Genomic DNA, 24,729 nt, shown 5'->3' on the forward strand with positions numbered 1-24,729 from the left:
AGACCCAGGCCCCAGGGCCCGGCCAGCCCGACCCCCTTCCCATCTCTCGGTGGGCTGGAGCTGGACGGGGAGGCCGTGGAGGGGCTCTGGGCCCTTGGGTTCACCCTCACAGATGTAAAGCAAAGCAAAACAAAACAAAAGCGGGTGTTTAATAGAAAAAAAATCAGAGGAACTGAAAGAGCGTCCACTATGGCAAGATACAGCATCTGGCTTTGCCCCAAACTGGCCTCACTGGGTCGCGTCTCCCACGCCCAGCACTGCTCTCGCCTCAGCCGGCACAGGTCTAGCTCCAGGCCTTCAGCTGCGGAGGCAGCCCCTGGAGGGCCAGGAGGTGTCGTGAGTTAGACCACCGCTCCAGCTGCCCCCGTGTGCAGTACAGACGGCGGGAAGCTGGGCCCTTCTTGGGCACAGAGCCCCCTCACAGAAACACCCCCTTCTAGGGCTTGCTTTCCCGAGAGGGGCTCCCGGCAGCCCACCACCCGGCGAGGTCTCGGGCCCAGTGGAGCTCCTGCAGGGCTCCCCCAGCCGCCCTGCCCAGGTCATCACGTGGGGCTGCTGGGACAGGAGGCCAGCGCCCTCTGCAGCTTCATTGAGCCGGGGCACCAGCCGTAGATCCCGGGGAGCGGGGCAGGGAGGTGGGGGGCTGCCGGGATGGAGGGTACAGCTGGGCAGCTGCACACAGCGAAGAGGATGCCAAGCTGTGGGGCTGCGGGCCTGGCACCTCGCAGTCCTGCCAATTTAGGACACTGCTTTGTTTACCTGCGGGGGACAGAAGAAAGGCTGCAGGAGAGGAGTGGTCGGCACCATCAACACCCTCCTCATCCCCAGACCAGGCCACACTGTCCCTGCCCCACACTCGGGGCCCATCGCAGCTTCCAGAGATGGCCTGTAGCCCAGGGGAGTGGGAGGCAGGCCCAGGAGGGTCCCAGCTGTGCTCAGGGACCTGGGCTTAGGAGCCTGGGGTGCTGTCCCCAGCCCCATTCCCTGGGAGCGCCTTACAGCAGGAGCAGTACAGCTGCTCCATGACCCGGAAGCAGTTGTCCAGCAGGGCTTTGGGCCGCACCAGCTTCAGGCTCAGCCCCGGGGCACTCAGGAGCGACAAGACCGCTTCCACCTTGGGGCTGACCTCCACACCCTGGGAGGGAGGAGACCGTTAGGACCACAGGGACCGCCTCAGCCAGGGGAGAGAGGGGCCCTCTCCCAGGGGAACCGCGGGGGCTGCCGCCTGGAGCTGTGCAAGCCACAGAAGGAAGAGGACTTCCTGTGACCAGGAGGCCGAGAGCAATTTCTCTCCCCTTCCTGCCGCGCCAATATCCTGCGAGGACCCCCCACACACACACACTTGACACCCCCTCACTCAAGCACAGCACAAAGGCTTCTTTCCATTGTTGGGAAAAGGACTGTGGGGGGCATCCCAGGACAGAGAGGAAATTGGGGGCATCCTTGCTGTTCACCCCCAGGCGCAGCCACCACACGAGGGGTCATTGGCCCAGGGAACTGTCCTTTGGGACTCAAAGATCTCCACCCACTCCAAGGAACAAGGGCCCTCACAAGGGTCGTGTCTGAGGACATGGAGGCACAAGGCACACAGACAGGGCCAGGTCTGGGGCTCCAAGCTTGGGGGCTTCTCTCCACAGCACTGAACAAGGAACCCGGCGTGGGGGGCGGCCTGGTGGAGGGACAGAGGCGGGGCTGTGGCCTTTGCAGAATTCTGGAAGGCATTGTGTAGAGAGGCTATGTGGGGCCTGAGCCAGGGGAGAACCTTCCTTAAAGTAGAGTGTTGGGTTGAACTGTGTGTCCCCCTAACCCCCCAAAACACTCCAGCCAAGTCCTAACTCCTGTGAATGTGAATCTGTTTGGAAATAGGATCTTTGCAGGTGTGATTAAGTTAGGGATCTCCAGAGGCGAGCGTCCTGGTTCTAGGGTGGGCCCTAAATCCAACGACTGGTGTCCTTGTAAGAGAAAGGACTCGCGCAGGGGGAAAGGCCATGTGCCCACAGAGGCAGAGTTTGGCACGATGCCGCCTCCAGCTGAGAACACCAGCAGCCACCAGAGGCTGGAAGAGGCGGGAAGGATCCTCCGGAGAGCCTTTTGTGGACCTTGGCCCTGCCAACACCCTGATGTCAGGCTTCTGGTCTCCACAAGTGTGACAGATCATTTCTCTTGTTTTAAGCGACTAGGTAGTGGTGATTTGTTATGGTATTTGGCCCTAAAAACCTAATAGGCAAAGGCTTAGGGAAGTGGGGATGGCGGGAGGGAAGGAGGCTCATCCCCATGGCCCCCACCCCTGCTGGGAGAACCCGCTTTCCCGTAGACGCTGGGCATATCTGGAGCGGATCAGTGACCACCAACCTTGGGAGAGAGAAGAGAGGTTTAAAGGTTGGTGAAATCTAAATAGCCCAGGTGGGCTCAGCTTACCCACCATCTCCTTTGCAAACCCAAAGAGCGCTCGGTCACGGTGCTCCCGGAAAATCAAGGGTGGAAACTGTCCCTTCCCCAGGTCAGCTCCCACCCACCCTGCCCAAAAGAGCCCCAAGGGAATGGCTGGGTATCCCAGCCTCTGCCAGAACCAAGACTGTCCCAGAATGCCCTGCAGCTGCCCCCTAAGCCCAGGTATCAGCTCACAACTGCTGTCGGGTGCAGCCGGGCAGCAGGTAGCGGTCCGGGCAGGTGTGTGCAGGGGTGCTGAGGATGGCTGGGGGCGAGGGGGAGGGAGAAGTGGGCAGTGGGGTGGGTCCCACACACAGGCAGGGCCTGCTCGGGCACCTACTGGTCCCATCACCTTACTCTTCAGGCTCTTGAGAGGACACCCCCAGGGCCTGCTGAGCAGGCGGTGCCTGGGAGCCACTCTGCTATCACTGGTTGAAGTTCCGAGTTCCCGTTGGGGCTCCCAGTGTGCGGTGCGCAGTCTGTGGGCCTTGGCAAATGCGCGATGTTGTGCGCCCACCGTTACAGTGCCGTACCCAAGAGTCTCGGCCCCCTAAAGACCTCCTGCGCTCCACCTCGGCATCCTGCCTCTCCTCTCCCGCCGAGAACCTGGTTTCTTAGATGTGGAAACAAAGCCAGAAGGCTCCACAGAGCAGCGAGCCCGAGCCTGGAACTGGTGCAGCTCCCGGCCCCCGGCCCAGGCTACCTGGGCACCCCTGCAGGGCCCCTCTTCCCTCCCATTCCTCCCACAGCCCGCAGGACAGGCCGGAACTCTTCCCGGGTTCACGCCCTCCCCCGACAGCCCTTGGCCACCGCGAGCGCACACGCCCTGCCCGCCCGCCCCTCCGCACGGCTCACCACGAGGCCCTGCTGCACGTCCAGCAGCAGCGTGTGCACCTCCTCCAGGTACTTCCGGGATGGGTGGCCCTCGAGCAGCACCTCCTGCACAGACTCAGTGGCACTGAGACTCACCCAGGCCCACAGATACCGCAGCTCCTGCTGGCTCACCCGGGACTTCTGCTGCAGGGACAGGAAAAAAAATGGAAGTTCCCAGGCATGGGCCTCGGGGCCTCCCCCTACCACTCTGACCGCCGCCCCCCATCTTGCCCCTGCATGGAGAGCAGACCGTGGGCATCCACTGTGGATGGCAGGCAACCTGGGCCTGAGCTGAGGGCAGGCTTGCTTGTGGGCCCGGGAAAGGCCCTAGGCCCCAGGACCTACCAGGACCAGGGTGCCTCTCAGGCTGAGCCCACGGGATGTTCCGGGAGGCAGAGCTCTCCCCAGCCCAGGAGGGGATTCTCACCAGCCTGCTGACGTTGGCCATTCTGAGCACCCCCTCATAAGGCACGCTGACCCTGTAGTTGATGGGGAAATAGTGCTTCTGGGGAAAGACAAGAACACATCAGGAGGCCAGAGTCAGAAACGGCTCAGACAGGCTCCCCAGCCTCCCAGATTACTGTAGAAGAGGCCCCAGGACCGGCCCTTCGATGGCAGCGGTGGCCCTCTGCAGAGAGTCTCTACTAGGCTCCCCAGTGGGGTAAGGACAGCTCTGCCCTCTGGGACACAGGGGGGCTGCAGTGAAACACAAAGTTCCTGTTAAGGCAGAAGTTTCAAGCCAAAAGTAGTACAAGGGTCACACTGACCCAAGAGCAACATCTTTGTTGAGGGTGAGGAAGATCACATTAAAAGATTACTATAAAACTGGCCCAGGTGATGGTTGTACAACTCTGCAGATACACTAAAACCACCGAGTTGTCACTGAAACCACTTAAATGGGTAAATGGTATGATATGTGAAGTTCATCTTGGTAAAACTGTTGAAAGAAAGACATAGAGTCCAAGGGTACGTATGCTTCTCCGCCCTACAAAAAGAATCGTGCATTCCAAATTTCTAGGTCTTTTTCTCCCCTGCTAATAATAAGTGTCTGGGGTTCCCCCAGGGTTTCCTGGCATCCACTTCTGAGTCACGGGGTGAGGGCCACGTGGAGGGAGGATCCAAGGTCAGCTCAGGTAGGAGGGTGGAGGCCCCCCCGGGATGGCTGGGGGAGAGGGGTCTGTATCTGCAGACCAGACACACTGGGGGAGGTAGGTGGTGGAGACGGGGGCCATGGCAGGCTCAGGGCTGACACGGGTCCAAGGAGGGGCCCTGAATGCCCAGATCTTTATGCCCCATGGGCCAAGGGGCTTGGGAAGAAGGGCGCAGTGGGTGCCCACGTGGTTACCATGTACTGAAGGCGGTTCCTGTACTGCAGCTTGTCCCGCAGAAAGCCGGTGACGGCGCACTCCTCGCTCTGGGTCAAGGGCCACATCTCCAAACTCTCGCTCCCCAAGGCCACACCAAGGAAGATCCCAAGATCTGTGGACCTCGCCCGACAGGAACAGTGAGCAAACGGCACTGACTCCATAGTGCTGGGCGTGCAGGCCGTGCACTGCCCGCCCTCCCTTCTCGTGGTCATGTGGGGGACAGGGCTGGAGGCCATCCCACCACCAGGGATGTTTCCCTGGGATCCAGGCTCCAGAACAGCATCGCCAGGCAAACACGAGCAGTCCAGCCCATCCGCCCCCACCCCTGGCCAGCAGGTCCCCCAGGAGTCGCACCCTGGGGTTGGTCTCCAGTCTTGTGGGGCAGGCACAACCTCCCCTCTAGGGCAACTTCAGCCACCACCGCCCGCCCCAAGCCTGTTGACGTATTTCCCGTCTGAGGATCCAGGAGATGTAGATTCTAGCTCCCATTCGCTACGTGACTCTTGGGTGACCAAAGTCATTTTCTTCCCTGCTCTAGCTGACCTTGGCATCCCTCTCAGTTAGATGTACCAGTTGGTTTGTAGCGGCCCTTCCAGTTTGCTGGTTCTCTGATGCTAAGTGAATCTCGGGCGGTTTCTCTTCCCTGCCACAAGCAAGCTGCTCCCTCCGAACGTTACCAATTTTCACCACTGGGGGGCACTGTGACTTCAAAAACAGCCCTTGCGATTTCCCCGTAACTGAACAGACTTAAAAAACATTTGAGAGAATTTGCAGCAAATAGGAAAAACGGTGAAACCGACATAAGAAGGTATGTCAAAGATATTTTAATTTTAAAAAAGGGGGTTAAGTGATTAGAGCAGAAAGAATATAAATGGGCAAGAGATGTACCCCAAAAATCAAACTCACCACTAAAGATAAGAAATACATATTAAAACAATCAGACTACATGTTTCACCTATTGAAATGGAAAGGATTTGTTTGTTCGTTTTGCTGTTGTTTTTTAGTAATACTTGGTGCTGGCAAAGCAGTGAAGCAGGTGCTCTCATCCCGGAAAACAATTTGGCAATTTTTGTTGTTAATGGACTTTACAATGTTCACACCCCTCAGCCCATTAAACTCATTTCTAGGAATAAACCAGAAGGAAAACAAGAGAGGCATTACCAAAATATTTGTGGACAAAGTCTTCCTTGCAGCATTGTTTTATAGTCATGAACATCTATAAATGGCCAAGATGGTCAATAATAACAATAGCCAATAAAATCCACGTTGTCAAAGAATATTAATGATATGCTTACTATATGGTAAGAAAAATATACTTATGATATGCTTAGTAAAGTCTTAAAACTTCATGATTCAACACTCTGTATCTGGGTAGGTAGCATGACTTGAATCTTGTTAATTTTATATATGTGTGTGTGCATAAGATTTATATTAGTATCTGTTACTGTTTTAGTCAAAAGCAATGATTTCTTTTTTTTCTTTTCTTTTTCTTTTTTCTTTCCCAAAAGGCTAAGTCACCTCCTTGATCCACTGCTGGTAATGAGGAGGAATTACTGCCTGGACTTTGCCCACTCACCTCCCTGCACTTAGGAGGACTTTGTTCCCACGCCCCCACTGGCCTGGGTCTGCTCACCATCACGTTCACCTCCTGCTCAGTCTGCCGCAGAACCCTTGTGCCTGCCAGCCCCTCACCAGGTGTGCCCTCAAGTCTACTCAAGCCCTGGGCCCCGTCTGGGCTGCAGCCCACCATCCCGTCCTCTCTCACAAGTCCGACAACCACATTTTTTGTTGCAATGTGCAGCACCCCCTTGCACTTCCTCTCTCTCTCCCCCTGTGCTTGACCCAGTGTTTGGGAAAAAGAATAGATAAACACAAATGGAACCATTGTTTCTCCTTGCTTTTCTTGCCTCTAAAACATTAAGCTTCTCAGCCTGGTGCCCTGCAGGTCAAGATCATTCCTTCCTGGGGGTTTCCATTCATCCTCACCCCTGCGCTGGGTATCCCCCCACACTGCAGACCTCTTTCCAGGTCTCACCAAGGCTCCTTCCCTCCCCAGGATCCTCTATCTGTCTCTAGCACCTTCTGCCCAAAGAATTCATGAACTTGACCAGGGAACTTTTGTGTGTGTGCACTATCTCTATTTGGGTTTATCTATCTCTAGTCCCTGGTATGTGAACACACAATGCGGTCACCACAACACAGTCTTGCTTACTGAGCACTTTGAGGGTTCACCTTGAGCCAGGAAACAGAAGCATGCATCTGAATCTTCTGGAAAGTGGGTAAGGCCCAGAATGATCCACCCTAGAGAGTCTGATTCAGTAGGACTAGGGTGGGGCCAGAGAATCTGCATTTCTAACAAGTTCCCAGGTGCTGCTGATGATCTGGGGACCTCACTTTGAGAAACTAGAGCAACAGCGGCAAATTGGTGTCCCAAAGGTCTATCTGGTTATTTCATGTAAAAACCTGAATTTCCATCTTTTCTTTAAAAGTCAGTATCTCTGTCCGCACTGGGTCGCCTTTCCCATGTGGCAGTCACCCACTGGCAGTCCACTCCACCCCTCAGGTTTTACTTATCCTAGCTGCCCTTCTCTGCATCCCGGTCCCGGGCCTTCGTGGCCTGGCAATGTGGGTTTGTAGTAGGGACTGAGTCAGAGAGCCGCCTGTGTCAGCCTGGCCCACATGGACTGTGCCAGAAACATTGTTCAGAGATGATCTGCCTTCCTCCAAACTTAGACTTCCTTTAAATCTGCAGCCAACTATCATTTCCAATTTTAGGCTCCTTTTCTGCTGTCTCCACCCCTAGGAACAGGCCAGCAAACAGGTGACCACACACAGACAGCACAGTGCAACAGGGAGCCTCCCAGCTAGCGCCAGCCTCTCTGCATCAAGGGGCCCGCCTTGCCCCATCTCCCTCCAGAGGCAAGAGACCCACAGGACAGGGGAGGACACTGAAGAGAGAGCAATGTGCAGAAGGAACTTCCTGGCTCCCTGCGGGGAGTGGGGGGTTCTGCGCTCCCCAAGACAGCCCTCTGCAGGGTGACAAACAGCTCTTGTCCACCCCTGTACCCCAGTGACCAAATCTGAGCCTGCACAGAGGATTGAATGACATCATCCCTGCACCTCAAATTCTTGTTCACCCAGAAACTCCAATGCAACCCTGTTTGGAAGTAGGGTCTTTGCAGCTATAATAAAGCCCTATACTAAAGCCCACCCTAAATCCGATGGCTGGTGTCCTTGTGAGAAAAGTAGAGGACACAGAGACAGAGGGAAAGACCATGTGAAGATGGAAAGGTGCTGCCAGAAGCCAGGGAGTGCCAGGAGTCCCCAAAGCTGGGAAAGGCAGGAAGGATCCTCCCCTGGGGCCTCTGGAGAGAGGCTGGCCTCACCAACACCTTGATTTTGGCCTCCTAGCCTCCAGAGCTGGGACAGAGTACACGTCTGCTGCTTAAGCCACCCAGTGCGTGGTGACTCGCTATGGCAGCCCATCCTTCTCCAGCATCCAGACCCCCCACAAGGCCCTGAGGGGTGGCCCCTCCCAGCGCACAGTCGATCTGTGCCAAGCCCTGCTGCCTGCCTCCACAGGCTTTGTCCTCTCCCACGCCTGTCATTCTTGATTCCATCTCCCAAACTGAGCCTCATTCCTTCCGCCCCAGAAGGTTGCACCAGCGGTTCCTGGAAGTACAGGATTAATCTTCCCAAAGCAGGGGAACTCCCATGCGCACCCCCACCCTGGACCAACCTTCCGGGGCTCTCAAGGCCTCAGCCGTCTGAGCCCAAACCAGCCTTCCAGCCTGGCCTCTCACTGTCCCAGTGCTCAGCCTCCGCCCACGCCATGGGCCCTGCCTGGAACACTGTCCTCACCTCCCCACGCCCACCTGTGCCACCATCCCAAGTGGCGCCTCACCCATGCTGCCCGTCCTGCTTCTCCCGTTCCCGTGACCTAGAAGCTTCCGGAGCACTGGGTCTGGGTCCTCCTGCCCACTCTGAATGCCCTGTCCTTCAGAGCCAAGCTGGACCCAAGTCCTCTGTGACTCCCTAGCAGGATCAAAGCCCAGGCCCCACCCGTTCGGCACACAGCTCCTAGTGCCTGACTCTGTGCCGGGCACTGAAGAGAGAGGCATGAGACAGCACAGGCCCTTGTGCCATGGCAGGCACTGTCCCGTGGGCACAGGGGAGGCACCAGCAAACTGCTGAGCTGGAGTCAGCTAAATTGCATCTTGGAGTCTGAAGGCATCTCGGTCTGGCCTCCCACCAGCGGCCTCTACAGTCTTTTTTTTCTGTCCTCATGTCAACTTGTTTTGCTTTTCCCCAACAGCACTGTTCTCTTTCTGCCTTTTAATTCTGTTCTATTATGGAAGGAGTAGTAGAGGGAACGGGGTGACTTCTCCAGGTTCCTAGCCATCCTCATGCGTCCTGGGGCCCAGACATGTTCACAACCCACCCCCCACAACGCCCCCCACCCATGACCGGCCACACCCAGGGAGGACAGAAATCATCTCTGACACCTCTGCCCCCACCATACTCCCAGCACCAAGGAGCCCCAGACGGCAGGGCTGCCATGTACCCCAGTGCCTGCCCCATCCCGCGGCCACCCAGTGACTGTGCCCAGCCAGCCTTGCACCCTCCATGGCCACCTGGGCTGGGGTCAGCAGGAGGCTGGGCAGAGGGAGTCCCCAAGCACGCCAGCCATAGCTGGGAAGCATCTCAGCTGCTCTCTAGCAAGAATGGCCCAGTCGCCGTGGTTACAGCAGAGCCTGGCTCTGGGCCCAGGCCCCCTGGGGCGCTCTGCACGGAATCCCCCAGTACTCACAGTGCAGCCAGGCGAATCCCCTGGGCATGATGGTGTGCTGTGTCCCCAGAGAGCAGAGGCGGTGTCCCCAGCACTGTGTGCATCCACAGAGGCCCAGGTGAGGCCTACATGGCCTCAGGTCAGCAAAGGTGGCCTGATGTCAGGGAAGGGCTGGCCGCGGGGGAGCAGCTGGCAGGTGCTCCTGGGCAGCACCCGCCCTTATCTGCCTGGCAGTGCGGAGGGCAGCCCGGGGGCAGCGACTGCGAGTCCCATGGCAGCCAGGACCTGGCCTGAGACAGCGGCCACAGGGTCTTCCCTCTCGAGCAGGAGGAGAGAGTCCCCAGCAGGCCCCTCGGAATCTGGGGCTGGGTTGTGCTTTCTCTGATTTCCCCGTCTGCAGCTGCTCAATGTGAAATCTGGCTCTGGGAAGAGAAAGGAGGAGAGAAGCTGATTATGTAAGAGCAGGGCTGCCACTCAGTCATCAGCCACAGGCACCCAGAGCCTACTGTGCATGCTGCCCCACCGCCAGCAGGGACCCCCCCAGGAAGGGGGTGGGTGCACAGCCCTGCCCTGCTGGCCGGATGCAGGAACACAGGCTTGCACGCAGGAAATGGCTCCGGAACATCCAAAGGCCAGCTCTGGCCCAGGAGTGAGCTACAGTGGCACCGTCTGGCAGCCACAGGTCTGCACAAAAGCAGGACCAAGAAATGACTGGGCCGTGGGGGTTCAGTCAAGGAGGCCTCCTGCAGGAGGTGGCATCGCAGGTGAAGTACTTGACTGACTCAGGCTGCAGGGAGTCAGAAACAGCTCATTCTCCCTCCACTCCTCTGAGGCTCAGTCCCATCATCCTATTACTCCAAGTCCTCGTCCCCTCCTGGGTTGCCAGTGAAATACCAGACACCTGGTTAAATTTGAATTTCAGGTAAACACAATTTTTTAGTATAAGTATGTCTGAAATATTGCATGGAACACACTTCTACTAAAAAAAAAAAAAATTAACTGTTTATCTGCAATTCCCCATGAAGTGGGAGTCCAGTATTTTTATTTTGCTAAATTTAGCAAGTATATGACAGTAACAGGCTAGCTCCTCCAGAGCACTCGCTCTCTGCTAGGGCCAGGGCTAAGGCCTTTATATTCACTGAATCCACACAACAATCTTACGGGGCCATAAAAATCTCATCTTATCCATGACGAAACCCAGGCCCAGAAAGGTGAAGGCACTTGACCAAAGGTTACACTGCTTGCAAGAAGCGCCGTGGGAATTCAAAGCCGGCCTGCTGGCGGCGCCTCCCGCAAGCCGGTGCCCACTGGTGAGCCAGGAAGCCCGCGGCTCTCACAGTCACCTCCTCGATCCCTCACTGGACTCCGTGAGGTGCGGGCTGTTGTCCCGATTTTGCAGATGAAGAAACAGGCTCAGAGAACCCGAGCTGGCCGGTGAGAGAGCCGGCTCGGGGATTCTGTCTGGCAGGTTCTGTTTGTTCCGTGCCTGTGCCCGCTCCCCGTTTCCCCTGTGGGCAGGGAAATGGTCACAGGCTGATGGCACAAGGGGAAAGCAGGTATGGCTTGGGGTCTTCCCCACCGTGCACCCATCCCCACAGGATGCACCGGAAGCGCTGGCCCTCACCCTCGAGGCCCCCAGCAGTAGGCAGGGCCTTGCACAAAGCACGCAGGGGTCCCACGCACCCTTGTGCGAGGAGGTCCCTCAGGTCTCATCTCCTCCCCCGTTCCACCCTGGCAGTTCCCTGCTATCACAGTGTCACTGCAAAGACTAATCTAACTGAAACTTATGTTGCTCTTTTTTTTTAAGGTTTATTGAGGCATAATTTACAGACAGCAAAATTCACCTTTTTTAGTGTATAATTCTATGACTTTTGAAAAATTCATACAGTTGTATGACCACTACAATAATCAAGTTATAAAATATTTCCATCCACCCAGGAAATTCCCTCAAGCGGCTCTGTAGTCAACCTGTCCCCTCACCTCCAGCCACAGGCAAAATTCATCTGCGCTCAGCCCTGCAGGTTGGCTCTGAGATGCCACATAAACAGTCACAGTGCACAGCCCTGCGTCAGGCTCCGTCACTGAGCCGCCTGCACTGGGTGCCCGCTGGCTGCTCCGGGACGGTGCTCTGTGCTTTTCTCTTGCTGAGTAGTATTCCACTGCACAGACCACTGTTTGCTTGTCCAACCACCAGCTGAAGGGCATCAGGGCTGTTCCCAGATTTTGATGCTTATGAGCAAAGCCCTTACAGGCCTCCACATAGAGTTTTGGTGTGGAAGTTGCATTTTTGGGGGGGTTTTCTCTAATTACCAGGCATCGTGCTCCACGGCCCTGAACATCTCAGCTCTGTGTGCTGCCCTTGGGGGCCGGGCAATGGTCTCCTGCTGCTGTCCTGCCCCCCTGGAGGGAGTGTCCCTCATCCTGGACCTGTCCACGCAGGCACACACCAGAATCAGGCCCTGCGGCCCATCCACACCCTACAGAAATCCCCTTGGCAGCCTCCTCAATGAGGAACCTCTCAGAAAGGCCCTCAGAGCTGAGCCCCCACACACACCCTGGGCTACCAGACCCTGACGGAGAAGCCGAGAAAGTGCGAATGGGCTCATGCCACTCCAGAGTCCTGAGCCTGCGTGCCGTCTGTGGTCCCACCCCTTGAGCCCCACTAAAAGGGGGGAAATCCGCGCAAGCCAAAGAGGACACTGAGTCTGGGGAGGGGGCGTGGAGGAAATCAGGTTGCTCCCTCCTTGGCAAACAAGGACTGGCCAGTGGCCTGCGGGCAATCTGCTAAGAGTGGCCTTCCCCACCCGGGAGAGGGCCCAGGGCCATTCTCTCTCTCCGTCCCTCTTCCTCTGACGGAGGGCGGTGGAGATTTTGAGAACTGGCCTCTCCCATCCACCGGCCTCCTACCCCGGGGCTTGCGGTGGCCATTAGGAAACTCATACGGGCTAGTTGGGCAAGAAAGTAAAAGCTGGAGCATTAGGCTCAGTGTGGGCAGTATCACGTTCACTGACTCACGCCTCGAGGGTCCTGGGAGGGCAAGGAGGTGTGAGGAGGGAAGGGGGTGACAAGGAGCTAAATCCTCCGAGGTGGGGAGTCAGCAGATAAGTCTCAAGTGAAGAATTAGCAATATGAGCGTGCTCTTCATCTAGTTATTTTAAGGTTCAAAGTCTCGTGTCTAAGCGGCAGAAAATGGGGAAAAGGGAGCCGGCCAGAGCCGTTGTGGTTCATAACAGCATCATATGCTGAACTATTTTGTTCTTTAAATCAGGCGCAGGTCTAACTTTGATTTAAAAACTAAAACTAAACTGTGAAAGAGGCTGTGCTGGAACTGTGTTGCAATGTCCGTCCAGGTCGGGCAGCAAGGACCTGCCTACCCTGGGAACTCATCGGCCGCCTCCTTTCCAAAGCCACCTGCTCTGGCGCCTCCCTTCCCTGCCTGAGAACCGAGACGGCACCGCGTCCCCGGGAACGGGCCGTGAAACCCGGCTGGGAACCCCGCAGCTGAGCTCCGGAGCCTGGGTCCCAGCCCGAAGAGGAGATGCGGTTTGATGCTCAGGACACACAGCCCGCGTGCCTACTTCATCGGCGGTGGAACAAACCACCCCAACATGCAGGGACAACCACAGTCATTCATTTTTTTTTTTTTTTCGCGAATCGGCATGTTGCCTGGGCTGGGCTGACCGGGGCTGGGCCGGCTCAGCTGGTGGGTCAGAGGGTGCTGGCTGATCCAGGTTGGCCTCAGCTGGGATGACTCAGCCCCCGGCAGGCTGGCCTCGGCTTGTTCTCACAGCAGTCAGGGTTCCAAGGAAGGGAGTAACTGAGTCAATGCCCCTTAAGGCCGGGGCACAGAACAATCACCCCATCATTTTTACTACATTCTTTTGGTCAAAGAAGATTCAAAGAGGGGAAAATAGACTCCATTTCTTGATAAAAAGAGCTGCAAAATATATTTCATTGCAAAGGGCATGGATGGAGATGTGCGTGAATACCTGGGGCCACTTCTGCAATCGATTAGACCTGCACAGAGCATTCCTCTCCCAAAGCAGCCAGGCCTGACCTGAGGCCCAGGGAACAGAGTACTAGACCGCCTGCTCCAGCCTGACCTCTTCCCTGGAGACAGGGCAGGGCCACAGGGACCTCAGAGACATTCCGTGCAACCCCCACATTCTAGAGATAAGGACTTAGAAGCTGAGGGGGCAGGGCGAGGAAGCGGCCCAAGTTCCACACCGTCCGTGAATCAGGCCGCTCCGCCTGTGGGAATGTGGGGATGGACAGTAACTGTCAGCCACAAGGAGTGAGTCACAGATGTTCTGTTCAAGGAGGAGATGGAAGAAAAGTAAGACGGAGTTTAGGACACAGAAAAAGGGAGACAAAACAGAAATAGAAACAATTTATTCTGGTCAATTCCATCAGCCCAGGATCTGTATTTCTGAGTGACAGTTCACCCCCCCATCTGTTCTACCAGTGGAAATAGTATGCGAGACCTGGGGCCCGTGAATCACACAAGACCCACTCTTGGCCCCATGTGAGAAGTGAGTCTCACCCAGGGGACGGGCTGGGTCAGCCTTTGGCCAGCAGCACCCTTGGCCCCCATTCAGTAGAAGTCCAATGTGCAAAGGAATTTTTGGTTCTCCACCCCCAGATCTGGGCTTGGCCGGGTGCCTTGCTCCAACCAATGGGATGTGATCATGCCTCGGGGATTCTCCTCTCTTGCTCCAGGAAGGCTTCTGTCATGTAAACACTTGAGTGAGGCCATCTGTCCCCAATCAGGTCAGCCCAGAATCCCAGCCACCCCACAGAATCATGAGAAATAAGCACGTGTTTATTTGCTACCACTAAGTGTGGGGATAAGTTTTTATGCAGCGAAAGCTAAGTGATAACAGCAAGGAAGTGCATCATCTCCACAAATGCTCTCTAACGAGCCGGATCAGTTCTCACCCAAAGCATCTTCTGGGAGTGTTTAGGTATTTTCTTTCCTCAAAATGAATCTCGGTTCCAAGTTAGGAGGACTTCAAGGGCAAACGTGCTGCCAGTGCCTTAGGGCCTAGGTCAGAAACTTCCGTTGGAAGACAGACTTTCAGGAATTCACTACTAATCAAGACTTGTTTTCCCCTCTGCCATTTTTTATTTATTTTTGAAACTTTTTATTACAGAAATTATTAAATCTAAACAAGGTAGAATAATAGGTGTAACAACCTACCCCCACACTTAGTGGTTTCAAATAGATATGATTATTTCTCATGATTCTGTGGGGTGCCTGGGATGCTGGGCTGACTTGATCGGGGCCAGATGGCCTCACTCAAATGCCCGCAGCCTCTACAGTACCTCCTGTAGGAGGTTAGCAAGCAAGTGTTCACAGGACGGAAGCCTTCCTGGAGCAAGAAAGAAGCCCCAAGGCCTGAGCACATCCCCGTTGGTCAGAGCAAGTCACACAGTCAAGCCCAGAATCAAGGCGTGGGGAAACAGAAATGCCTTTGCAGGTTGGGCTTGTCCTTGAACATGGCCCCCATACAGCCCTTAAGCAGCTTCAACAATTATCGACACTCTGTCCTTCCTGTTTCACCCATCCCTCAATTTTTCTGTAGCCTAGAGTATTTTAAAACATATGATGTTTTACAACCGAGCAAGTCTGCATTTTCTGGTTCGGGATGGCTTCCTTTCATTAGCTAAACTGAAAAAAGAGACATAATGTTTTGCCAGTATGTGAGGATTTTTAAAATATAATCACATTATTAGAATTACACATTCCCAAGTCAAAAATTCCTTATAACATCTAACACAGAACCCATGTTCAGTATCCACTAGTCATTTAAAAAATGTCTTTTCTTAAGGTGCTTTGTTTGAATCAAGAGCCCAACAAGGTGGTCCATTGATTCATGTGCCTCTGCATCTTTCTTCCTATTTTTAATATTAAGATATAATTCACATGCCATGAAATTTGCCATTGTCAAGTGGGTACAATTCAATGGGTTTTTGGTTTTTTTAGTATATTCACAAATCATCACAATCTAATTCCAGAACATTTCCATCACCCCAAAAATAAACTCTATATATTCACCAGCAGTCACTATTTCTTCTTTCCCCCAGTCCCTGTGGGACTGATAGAATAATCACAGAAACAGAAAGAAGAAACACCTGCTTTCTAGCTCTGTGGATGTGCCATTCCAGACATTTCATTTAAAGGGAGTCACATGGTATGTGGCCTTTATGACTGGCTTCATCCACTCAGCATAATGTTTTCAGGATTCATTCATTGTGTAGCATGTAATAAACTGAAGGCTTGTGTGCCCCCGCCACCCACCCAAACTCATACTGAAGCCTGTACCCCTACCACGCTGGTATTTGGAGATGGGAACTTGGGGAGGTAATCAGGTTAGATGAGGTCATCAGGGTGAGGCCCTCATGGTGGGATTCATGCATTTATAAGAACAGACCCCAGAGGGCTTGCTCTCTCTCCATGCTCCCACAAAGAAGAGATCCTATGAGCACCAGCAGGAAGACCCTGTCTGCACCGAAGGGGACATTCCACACAAGAAACCGGCCATGCTGGCGCTCCGATCTCCAGAACTGTGAGAAAGGGAATTTCTCTGTTTAAGCCACCCAGCCCATTGTATTTGATTATCACAGCCCGAGCAGACTGAGCCACAAAGACCCAGCATCTATCAGTACTTCAGTCTCTTAAGAGTCAAAACATTTCATCCTCTTAATTTTTTTCCTTTCTTAATAAAGTCTAACAGTAAAACAAAAATCCACAAGCTGTCCCCCCTGTTCACCCCACTGTTCCCCCCTTCCTGCAGCCTTTGGCCCCGGCTCCCCTTCCCTCACCCTGCTCACCCAGACACTGGATGTGAGTCAAGAAAATAAAACATCTAAGTACATGGAGACATGACGAAGGCAGGAGGCGAACGCTGTCCACAGTCAAGGTTGAACAGGGCAAGTCTACATTTTCTGAATTCTAGATGGTTTGCGTACATTAGCTAAACTGAAAAAAGAAAGTCCGTGGGCCAGATGCTTCAAAGCTGAAGTCCCCAGGACCGCAGGAGGATGCCTTGAAAATATTGTTTGCATCAAAATCATCCATCTTCGTGCCCTCGTCATCTCCTGTCCACCGTCACAGTGAGCCTTTTACTTGGGATCAAAGAGGATGGGGAAAGCTTTTCTGCCTTCCTTGAACCTGTTCTCTTTCTGAACTCTGGCACTGGGTCCACTGTTCCCACATGGGTGGTGCAGGAAGGCCCGTTTCCAGTAAGCTTTCTTGATCTTGCCCTTGATCTCATCCACTCCCAGAATCTTGAAGTGATCTTTCCTCTTACTCTTCTGCAGTACAAGCAGTGCATTTTTTAGGAGCTGGTTATGTTCTGATGTTTTCTTTGTCTGATACACTTTTTCATTGTCCCACATGCTCCTTCATACTGTCCATGCAACACTTTGGTGTCCATGCAACACTGAGCTCTTCTCAAGGAGGCTTTTATATGTGTGTCATCGAACTTCACTGCATTTGTGAAGTCTTCTATTGCACCATCTTAATTTCCTAAGCTTGGAATTAGCTGTACCCTGATCACAGCAGAGTTGAGCATTGATTTCTATATTGTTGAGGACTATTCCCAGGCTTTCTGGGCACAGTTCATGTGTTAACTTGTAATTTCTTTCTTTAAATGCTTTATTCCCGATCTTCTTTCTTTGCTTCAAGTGCTTTGGCATTTCTGCAAGCAAGGCAAGCCTTTTCGTGGTCAGGAGCCATCCTGAGGGCCTGCACAAAAAAACTGAAATGTCTTCTCAATACAATCTTCCTAATAAAGGCAAAGACTTCATACTTGCAGACCATCTGCATTGGTAGAATACACTTGTAAAATGTCACTGGCCACAGAGAGTACTTCTGGATAATGACCGAGCATTGCTAAATATTTCGCCTTGAGAATTTTGAAGTGATGGCAGGCAGGGGCAAATTCTAGGGCATGGTCCTTGCAGGAAACAACCTTCTGAAGATCCCACTTCTCAAAACCCATTTCTGCTATTTTCTCATATTCTGTGCCCACATTAGCATTCTTGAACTGCTGTGCTGCACATGTTTGGGATCCAGCCCTAGGGCTCTCCAGGCGCTGAGACATGCCACCATTGATGAGAAAGGTGGCATTTGCCCTCTTGTACATATCCCCAGACCAAACTGTCATCCAACCTCACTGGCTGCTGGGCATCTCTAGGAGCTTCCCGGAACATTCTAAGCATCATTAAGGTAGCTGCTTGATCCCTATAGTAGTTAGCACTTTTAGGACACATACCTATGCATTCTGTATAGCAGTTATAAGTTTCATTGCCATCTTTCTTGGCATTCTAGGCATTTCCTTGTTCCTTCTCAGACTGCTTCCCTCCACCCTTCTTGGTCGTGGAGCAGCTCTGGCTCATCCCAGTCATTACAGCCACCATCTTACCACCAGGACCAGTACTTCATTCTTTTTATTGTCAAATAATATTCCATTGCGTGGATACACCACATTTTCTCTATCCATTCACCAGTTGATGGACATTTGGGTTGTTTTCATTTGGGGGCTATTATGAATAATATTGCTATGAACATTCATACACAAGTTTTTGGAATTTCAACATTCCTAGGAAAGGGGTTGCTGGGTCATAGTTAAACTTTAAATTTAACTTTTTGAGGAACTGCCAGTCTGTTTTCTAAAGTAGCTACACCATTTTATATTCCCACCAGCAGTGTATCAGGTTTCTGATTTCTCTACATCCTCCCCAACACTTGTTATTATCTTTTTTATTATACCCATCCTAGTGGGTGTGAAGTGGTATCTCATTGTGGTTTTTATTTGCATTTTTCTGATGACTTATAATGTTGAGCATCTTTCCAGAAGCTTATAATATCCATTTGTGTATCTTCTTGGGAGAAATGCCTGCTCAAATCCTTTGCCCATTTTTTAACTGGTTTATCTTAAAATTTTTTTGAGTTGTAGTAGTTCTGGGTACTAGACTCTTATCAGATATATGATTTGTAAATATTTTCTCCCATGTTGTGGGTTGTTTTTTCACTTTCTTGATAATGTCCCTTGATACACAAAAGTTTTTAAGTTTGGTAAAGTTCAATTTATATTTTTTCTTTTTGTTTGCTTGTGTTTTTGGTGTCATATCTTAGAAACTGTTGTCTAATCCAAGGTCACAAAAGCTTACATGTGTTTTATTCTAAGAGTTTTATACTTTTAGCTCTTAGGTTTACGTATTTGATGCACCTGGAGTTAAGTTTTGTATGTGGTGTGAGTTAGGAGTCCAACATTATGCTTTTGCATGTGGCTATCCAGTTGTTCCAGCAACATTTTTGAAGATATTCTTTCTCCCATTGAATGGTCTGGGCACCCTTGCCAAAAATCAGGGGACCACAGAAGCATAGACACATTGGGATTTATTTCTGGACCATCAAGTCTATGCCATTCATCTATATGTCTACCCTTATGCCAGTACCACACTGCCTTCTTCTGTTTTGCAGGTTTGTAGTAAGTTTTGAACTCTTCATACTTTTTAATCTTTAATAGCAATTTTCTTTCCCTCTCTGTTGCTGTTGAAGAAACTGCCACTTATCCTGTAGACTTCCCGCAGTCTGGATGTGGTTGATTGCATCCTTGGAACGCCATTTAACATATTTAGCTCGGTATTTCTAATATTCAGATCAAGAAGCTTCGCTGGACTCAGAATTTTTATAGGAGGTGTTGCATTACATCAGGAAGCACAAAATATCTGCCTGTCCCATTTTAGTGAGCTAATGTCATGTTCTTTCTCCATGTTCTATCCATTATAAAGCTCCCCATAAACCTTTTACCTTTCATCAAATACCAGTGATTATAGCCTTGATCCAGTATTTCATTAGGAGGAACTTTCTGTTTCTGTCTTTCCTTCTGCATTTGTTACTATGATTCTTCTATAATGTAAAACTATATCCTTCATCATCCACTGTCCTATCTTCAAGTCTTGGTCTTTGTAGAAAAAGCAGGACAAAAGTTTGATTCTTTCCCTTACTTACCAGCTTTGAGAATGAACTGTTCCCTAGAATCTTCCAAAGGCAGCTGATGATTTTTCAGTGTCACTTTGAATTCATTAATTTAATTTTTTTAATTATAAATTTCAATTCATTGCAGTTACTTTTAGGTCATGTTTATTGAGATATAATTGCTGTACACTAAAGTTCACCATCTTCAAGTATTTGTTTCATGAATTTCAAATATATACATCAACACATTATTCTAAGATACAGAATATTTCTATCACCCCAAAAAGTTCTCTTTGCAGTCAATCCCCTTCCCCACTCTACACCTCTAACAATCAATTATCTAATTTCTGTTCTTAGAGGTTTTTTCCCCAGAATATTATGTGAACAGAATCTTATAGTATGTTGCCACTTATTTTTCTTTCTTATAGTATGTTGCCACTTTTTTTCCTGTTTTCTTTCACTTAGCAAATGCACTGGGGCTTTATCCATGTTGCTGACTATATCTGTAGCCTATTCCTTTTATTACTTAGTATTCCATAGTACCAGTTTGTTTATCCATTTATCAGTTGACAGACCTTTGAGTTGCTTCCAGATTTCTTCAAGTATGAATAAAGCTGCATACATCTGCCTACAGATCTTTCTGTGGACAAAAGTTTTTATTTCCCTTAGGTAAATGCTAGGTCACATGATATCTGGAGAGTCAACAAAAACAAATTGTCCAGCTGTTTTCCAAAGTGGCTCTTTGTTATTCTTTCTCCATATTTGAATTATTTTATCACTTGGCTACTGGAACTCCTTCCAGTAAGTTCTTGTCCTATTGACAGGACTCCAGTAGTCTTTAATAGATTGCTTGCTTTCAAGCTTCGAGTTCCCAGGTGAATCTTATCCATTTTCTACCTCACATCTTTTTTGTCTCGGGCTGAAAATCTTGTTTCCTAATGCACATAAAATAATTATTTATTTGCTTTATCCATATATACAGGTATATGTATATATACATATATATACTAGTTTTAACATAGTAACACTGATATTATAACGTAACAACATGACAAGTCTGTGCAGGTTTAGATTTCTTTGTGATTCTATCTTAGGTTATATTCCCACTGGGACTGTGTAGTCAAAAGACCATGCATTTCCATTTGTTTCTTATTTTTAGGGATTAAAAATGTTTGGTTTTAATTACATAAAACACATAAATCCAAAGTAAAACTATAAAAAGTATGCTCAGAAATGTCTAGTTTCTAGTCCTGATCTTTCTCCCTCTCACTTCCTCCTCCTTGATAAACATTTTTATTAGTTTTTCATTTATCCTTTCATTGTTTATATTTTAAAATAGAAGCATATTTTCATAGTTCCTCTCTTTTCACCTACAAAAGGTGGGTATTGCACAAATTCTTTTGTGACTTGCTTTTTAAAAATGTTTTAGAATACAACACAGATACAGATAACATAAAACAGATGTACAGTTTACTGAATTATTATAAGACAATCACATATTATAACTACTGCCCAATCAAGAAACAGAACCCAGCTAGCCACCCCAGGGACCCCATTCCAATCACAGCTCTCCCAAGAATGACCACTGTCCTATTACAGTAATCACTTTGTTGGGTTTGTTGGGTTTTTTTTTTACAGTTTTATCAACCAAGTGCACATCCCTGAACACAATAATTTAGTTTTCAGCTTTGTCCAATTTTTAAAATTTCCTATATCTTTTAAGTTTCTTTTAATCTGTGGGATTTCCCCTCCATCCCATTCTTTCCCCTATAATTCATCTGTGGAAGATGCCAGGATGTTCACCTGTAGAGTGTCCCCAGTCTAGACTTTGCTGATTGCACACTCATGACACAATTCAACATGTCCCTCTGTCCTCTGTTTCTGCGCTATGGCAGTGGTACTGGATTCAGGCTCAAACCTTTTGTCAAGAGTATGGGTGGTACCGGGTTCTTTCAACAGCAGGCTGTAATGGCTATGTTTCACTCTCCTGATGCTGGCAGCCCTGGGTGTTTAATGCCTAGACAATTCATCAAAGGTTGGTAAGTGTGATATTCTCACTCACACCGCAATCTGATCAAGCCTTTTCCCATGAGGCGAGCAGAAGCAACAGTTGATCAACAGCTCTGCCAGAGTGTCCAACGTGAATGAAATATTGTCTTTTCCTCCCACACCTGATTTGGGAAATCCAGGCCTCCCTGATTTTTTTCCAAATGCCTGCTTCTCAGGTAAGGACTGGCTGGGGTCCAGACCTGCGCTGCCTTCACCTTTGCCATCCAAAGCCGCCTGAACAATGCTGCCAAGTAAGACCCGCTCCTGGGTCCAGGGACCGAATGCCTCCAGCCAGCAGCACACTTCTGGCAGGTGCCACATGTATGTGACCAGCGTCAGCACACGTGGGAGGCTTGGCACCCACACCGGATCCCTATGGCACCTCCCAAGCTGGAGTATTGTCTTAGGTGAAACAAAGCAGGAAAACCTGCCCAGTGCTACAGGCGGCAGAAGCGCTGGGACAGGAAGATGCCTTTCCCAGCATTCCTTAGAGCCAGTTGTCTAGCACGACACTATTTGGGCCACACCTACATATATTGAGCTATATTTCTCTATAGTCACTCACATTTTTACTTAAATTCATCTGTAAAGAAAACTTTATAACACTTTCATGAAAAGAAAAACAGTTTTCCCTTGCCAAAATGAGAAGGCAACATGAAGGAAAGCAAAATAATATAACTAAATGCTAACGAGAAAGCTCTCCCTGCCCACGGCTCTGAGCTAGGGATGGCGCCCCCATTCTGGAAAAGGGAAATTAGCAAGGATCAAAGAGGTGTGCCAAACACATCGGCACCAGATTGAGATTTTCTCCTAGTGCAGTAGTTCTCAAACAAGAAATGGGTTTTGTCCCCCAGGTGACATTTGGCAATATCTAAAGATAGTTTTCCTAGTCACAACTGGGGGTAGGGGTGCTCCTTATAGCTAGAAGGTGGAGGCCGGGGATGCCATAAACATTCCACAGTGCACAGGATAGTACCCCCCCGCTCCCGCCACCAAAAAAGAATTTTCCAGCCCCAAGTGTCAACAGTGGTGAGGCTGAGAAACCCTGTCCTAGAGAAAAAGGGTTGAAAAAGAACCAAAAGTAACTTCCTCGCTCTGGGATTCAATGTAATTTAATGCAGGATCCAGATACCACGTAACACTGTAGGTAAGATTGTAACATTTCCAGAATATCCTGCCTGGCTTTAGTACATCTGCATATCAACAGGCGCTCAAGGGTGGAGAGAAGTATGGCTTTAGTGCATTTGCATCATTCCTCAGGGGTGGAGAGAAGTTCATCTCCGTATCAGTGATATAATTACCTGGGCAATGGAGGGCTTACCTGTACCTGAGAGGTCAGGGGAGGGCGGGTTTTGCTGCTGCTGGAGCAGGAAAGAGAGAGGGCCCTGGACTGCGGTTTGTAAGAAATAAACGGATTTTAAACTTTATTTCTCCCTTTGACTGATTTCAGAGGTATTTTGCCCTGGGATTTCCTCTCCCTGGACTTACAAACAACATCACCATTAACTAGGGGCACGCTACCCACACTTAGAGAAAACTGTCTAAACGACAAGACGCCATGGAAACAAGGACGATGCCAGCCACAGGTGCTAAAAAGAATGTTGTTATCACGCAGCACATCTCAGAGAAGTCCACAGACCAAGAAGCAGCACTAGTCCTGCTAGACTGCATACCATTCTTAACATGTATTAAGCACCTACTGTGTGCAGGCACTGCTGGGATTCCAGGAAGAGGCACACAGGCTGGTCTAGGGGGAGGGGACAAAGAAATACATAAATGAGTAAAAAAGAGTATCTCGGGAAAGTGGATGATGAGAAACCCTGGTCAGGGGACCAGGGATGAGTGGGGGTCAGGAGGCAGGAAAGGCTTCCAGCAGAAGGTGAAGATTCCAGTTCTTAAGCCTCCCAAGGTGCCCCCTCCAGTTGAAAGCAGGGCAAGTTCAAAAGCAGCACATGGCCTCTGGCGGAATGGATGGATCTGGACACTTTTAACACTAATTTAAAGTATAGACAAATGTCCATAAATATACCCTAAAATAATTTTAAAGAAAAGCTATATGCCTGGAATATCCATGCATTGCTGCTTACACTTGAAGAAAACTGGAAACAACCTGAATGCCAAACCACAGGACAGCAGTTCACATCATCCAAAAACCAACTGCTATTTATTGAGGGTTGACTGTGTGCCAATGGTTTACATCCAGGGTAGTAAAATTATGTCTTTTTCAACTTCTAGTAACTGGGAGAACTAACGCTCCCAATCACTGAGAAAACCAGACTCAGAGAGGACAGGAGAAAGGAGGTTTTCCAACCAATGCTGCAGAGACTACTGGACATTCTTATACAAAAACAGTAATTAGGCATAACCCTTACCCCACACCATACATAAAAATAACTTGCAATGGATCATAGACTTCATTGTAAAACCTAAACTGTAAAAATTCTAGAAGAAGACCTAGGAGAAAATCTTTATAGCTTTGAGTTGGGCAAATTTTTCTTGATATGACACCAAAGGCACAAATCTGTCAAAAAACAATGTAGGTGGGAAGAAGCAACAGGAACAAGTTAGAATAAAGTTATTACTCAGTATTCATTTTTATGGTTATCATCTATTTGTGGCAAATGATGTGGATCTCCTGTTGATGGAGGTGCTACAGTTTCCTTGTCAAGCAAATGTGGTTAAGCTTCTAAAATGTGAATGAACGTAAGGAAAAAACACGCAGGTAAGATCCCAACTCTAAAGCTAGAGATGCCTGAGTTCAAATTCTGACTCCACCTTGGGTTGGGAGAGGTGAGGATTCTTTTCTTGCCTCCGGCTCTTCATCTGTAAAATGGGCTTGACCTCAAAGGGTTATGTGAGGATTTACAGAGTCTCTGTATGTAGGAATCTTAGACCATGAGCTGCATACAGTGCACAGTAGCTCAGTATTTACTATTATTATTATTCACTATTATAAATAGCAGTAAAAATGGGTTTTGGAAAACTTATGCTTTCTCTTTTATTTTTGAATGATTTCTTTTATTGCTGTTACTTTTGCACCATCAATAGCGATCTCTGTGAGAAAAATGCTTGCTTGCTTACTTGTGAAAGAAAGAAACCCAGTGTGGAACTCGTCACATGGGATGCCTGAACACTGTGAACAGCTCCTGCTTTAAGAAAGCTGCTGATGTCCTTCTGAGACACTGACTGACCTCCAAGCTCTGACCTCTGACAAGCAAAGAGACTCAACAGTG

At 50.0% G+C, this 24,729-nt stretch overlaps 1 protein-coding gene and 1 pseudogene across 4 annotated transcripts in view; both read right to left on the bottom strand.

The window, feature by feature from the left end:
* Positions 1-130: 130 nt before the first annotated feature.
* The window catches only part of IL34 (interleukin 34), a 53,592-nt gene continuing 28,993 nt past the window's right edge, over positions 131-24,729 (bottom strand). Inside the window, exons 2-7 of one of the 4 annotated variants that reach the window (XM_036926964.2) lie at positions 9,481-9,881; positions 4,649-4,782; positions 3,731-3,808; positions 3,286-3,444; positions 1,000-1,135; positions 131-759 (exon numbers count right to left, since the gene is read on the bottom strand). In XM_036926964.2, the coding sequence (XP_036782859.2) occupies positions 587-759; positions 1,000-1,135; positions 3,286-3,444; positions 3,731-3,808; positions 4,649-4,782; positions 9,481-9,508 (708 nt within the window). In that variant the 5' untranslated portion in view covers positions 9,509-9,881 and the 3' untranslated portion in view covers positions 131-586. Of the gene's footprint in view, positions 760-999; positions 1,136-3,285; positions 3,448-3,730; positions 3,809-4,648; positions 9,103-9,480; positions 9,882-24,729 lie in introns of those variants that run through there. The other 3 variants (XM_036926963.2, XM_036926962.2, XM_036926961.2) reach the window with 3 other exon arrangements.
* Positions 16,262-17,851, bottom strand: LOC118932990 (dnaJ homolog subfamily C member 7-like; annotated as a pseudogene).

This window comes from Manis pentadactyla, chromosome 15, assembly GCF_030020395.1.
Source record: "Manis pentadactyla isolate mManPen7 chromosome 15, mManPen7.hap1, whole genome shotgun sequence".
In the NCBI taxonomy this organism is placed as follows: domain Eukaryota; kingdom Metazoa; phylum Chordata; class Mammalia; order Pholidota; family Manidae; genus Manis; species Manis pentadactyla.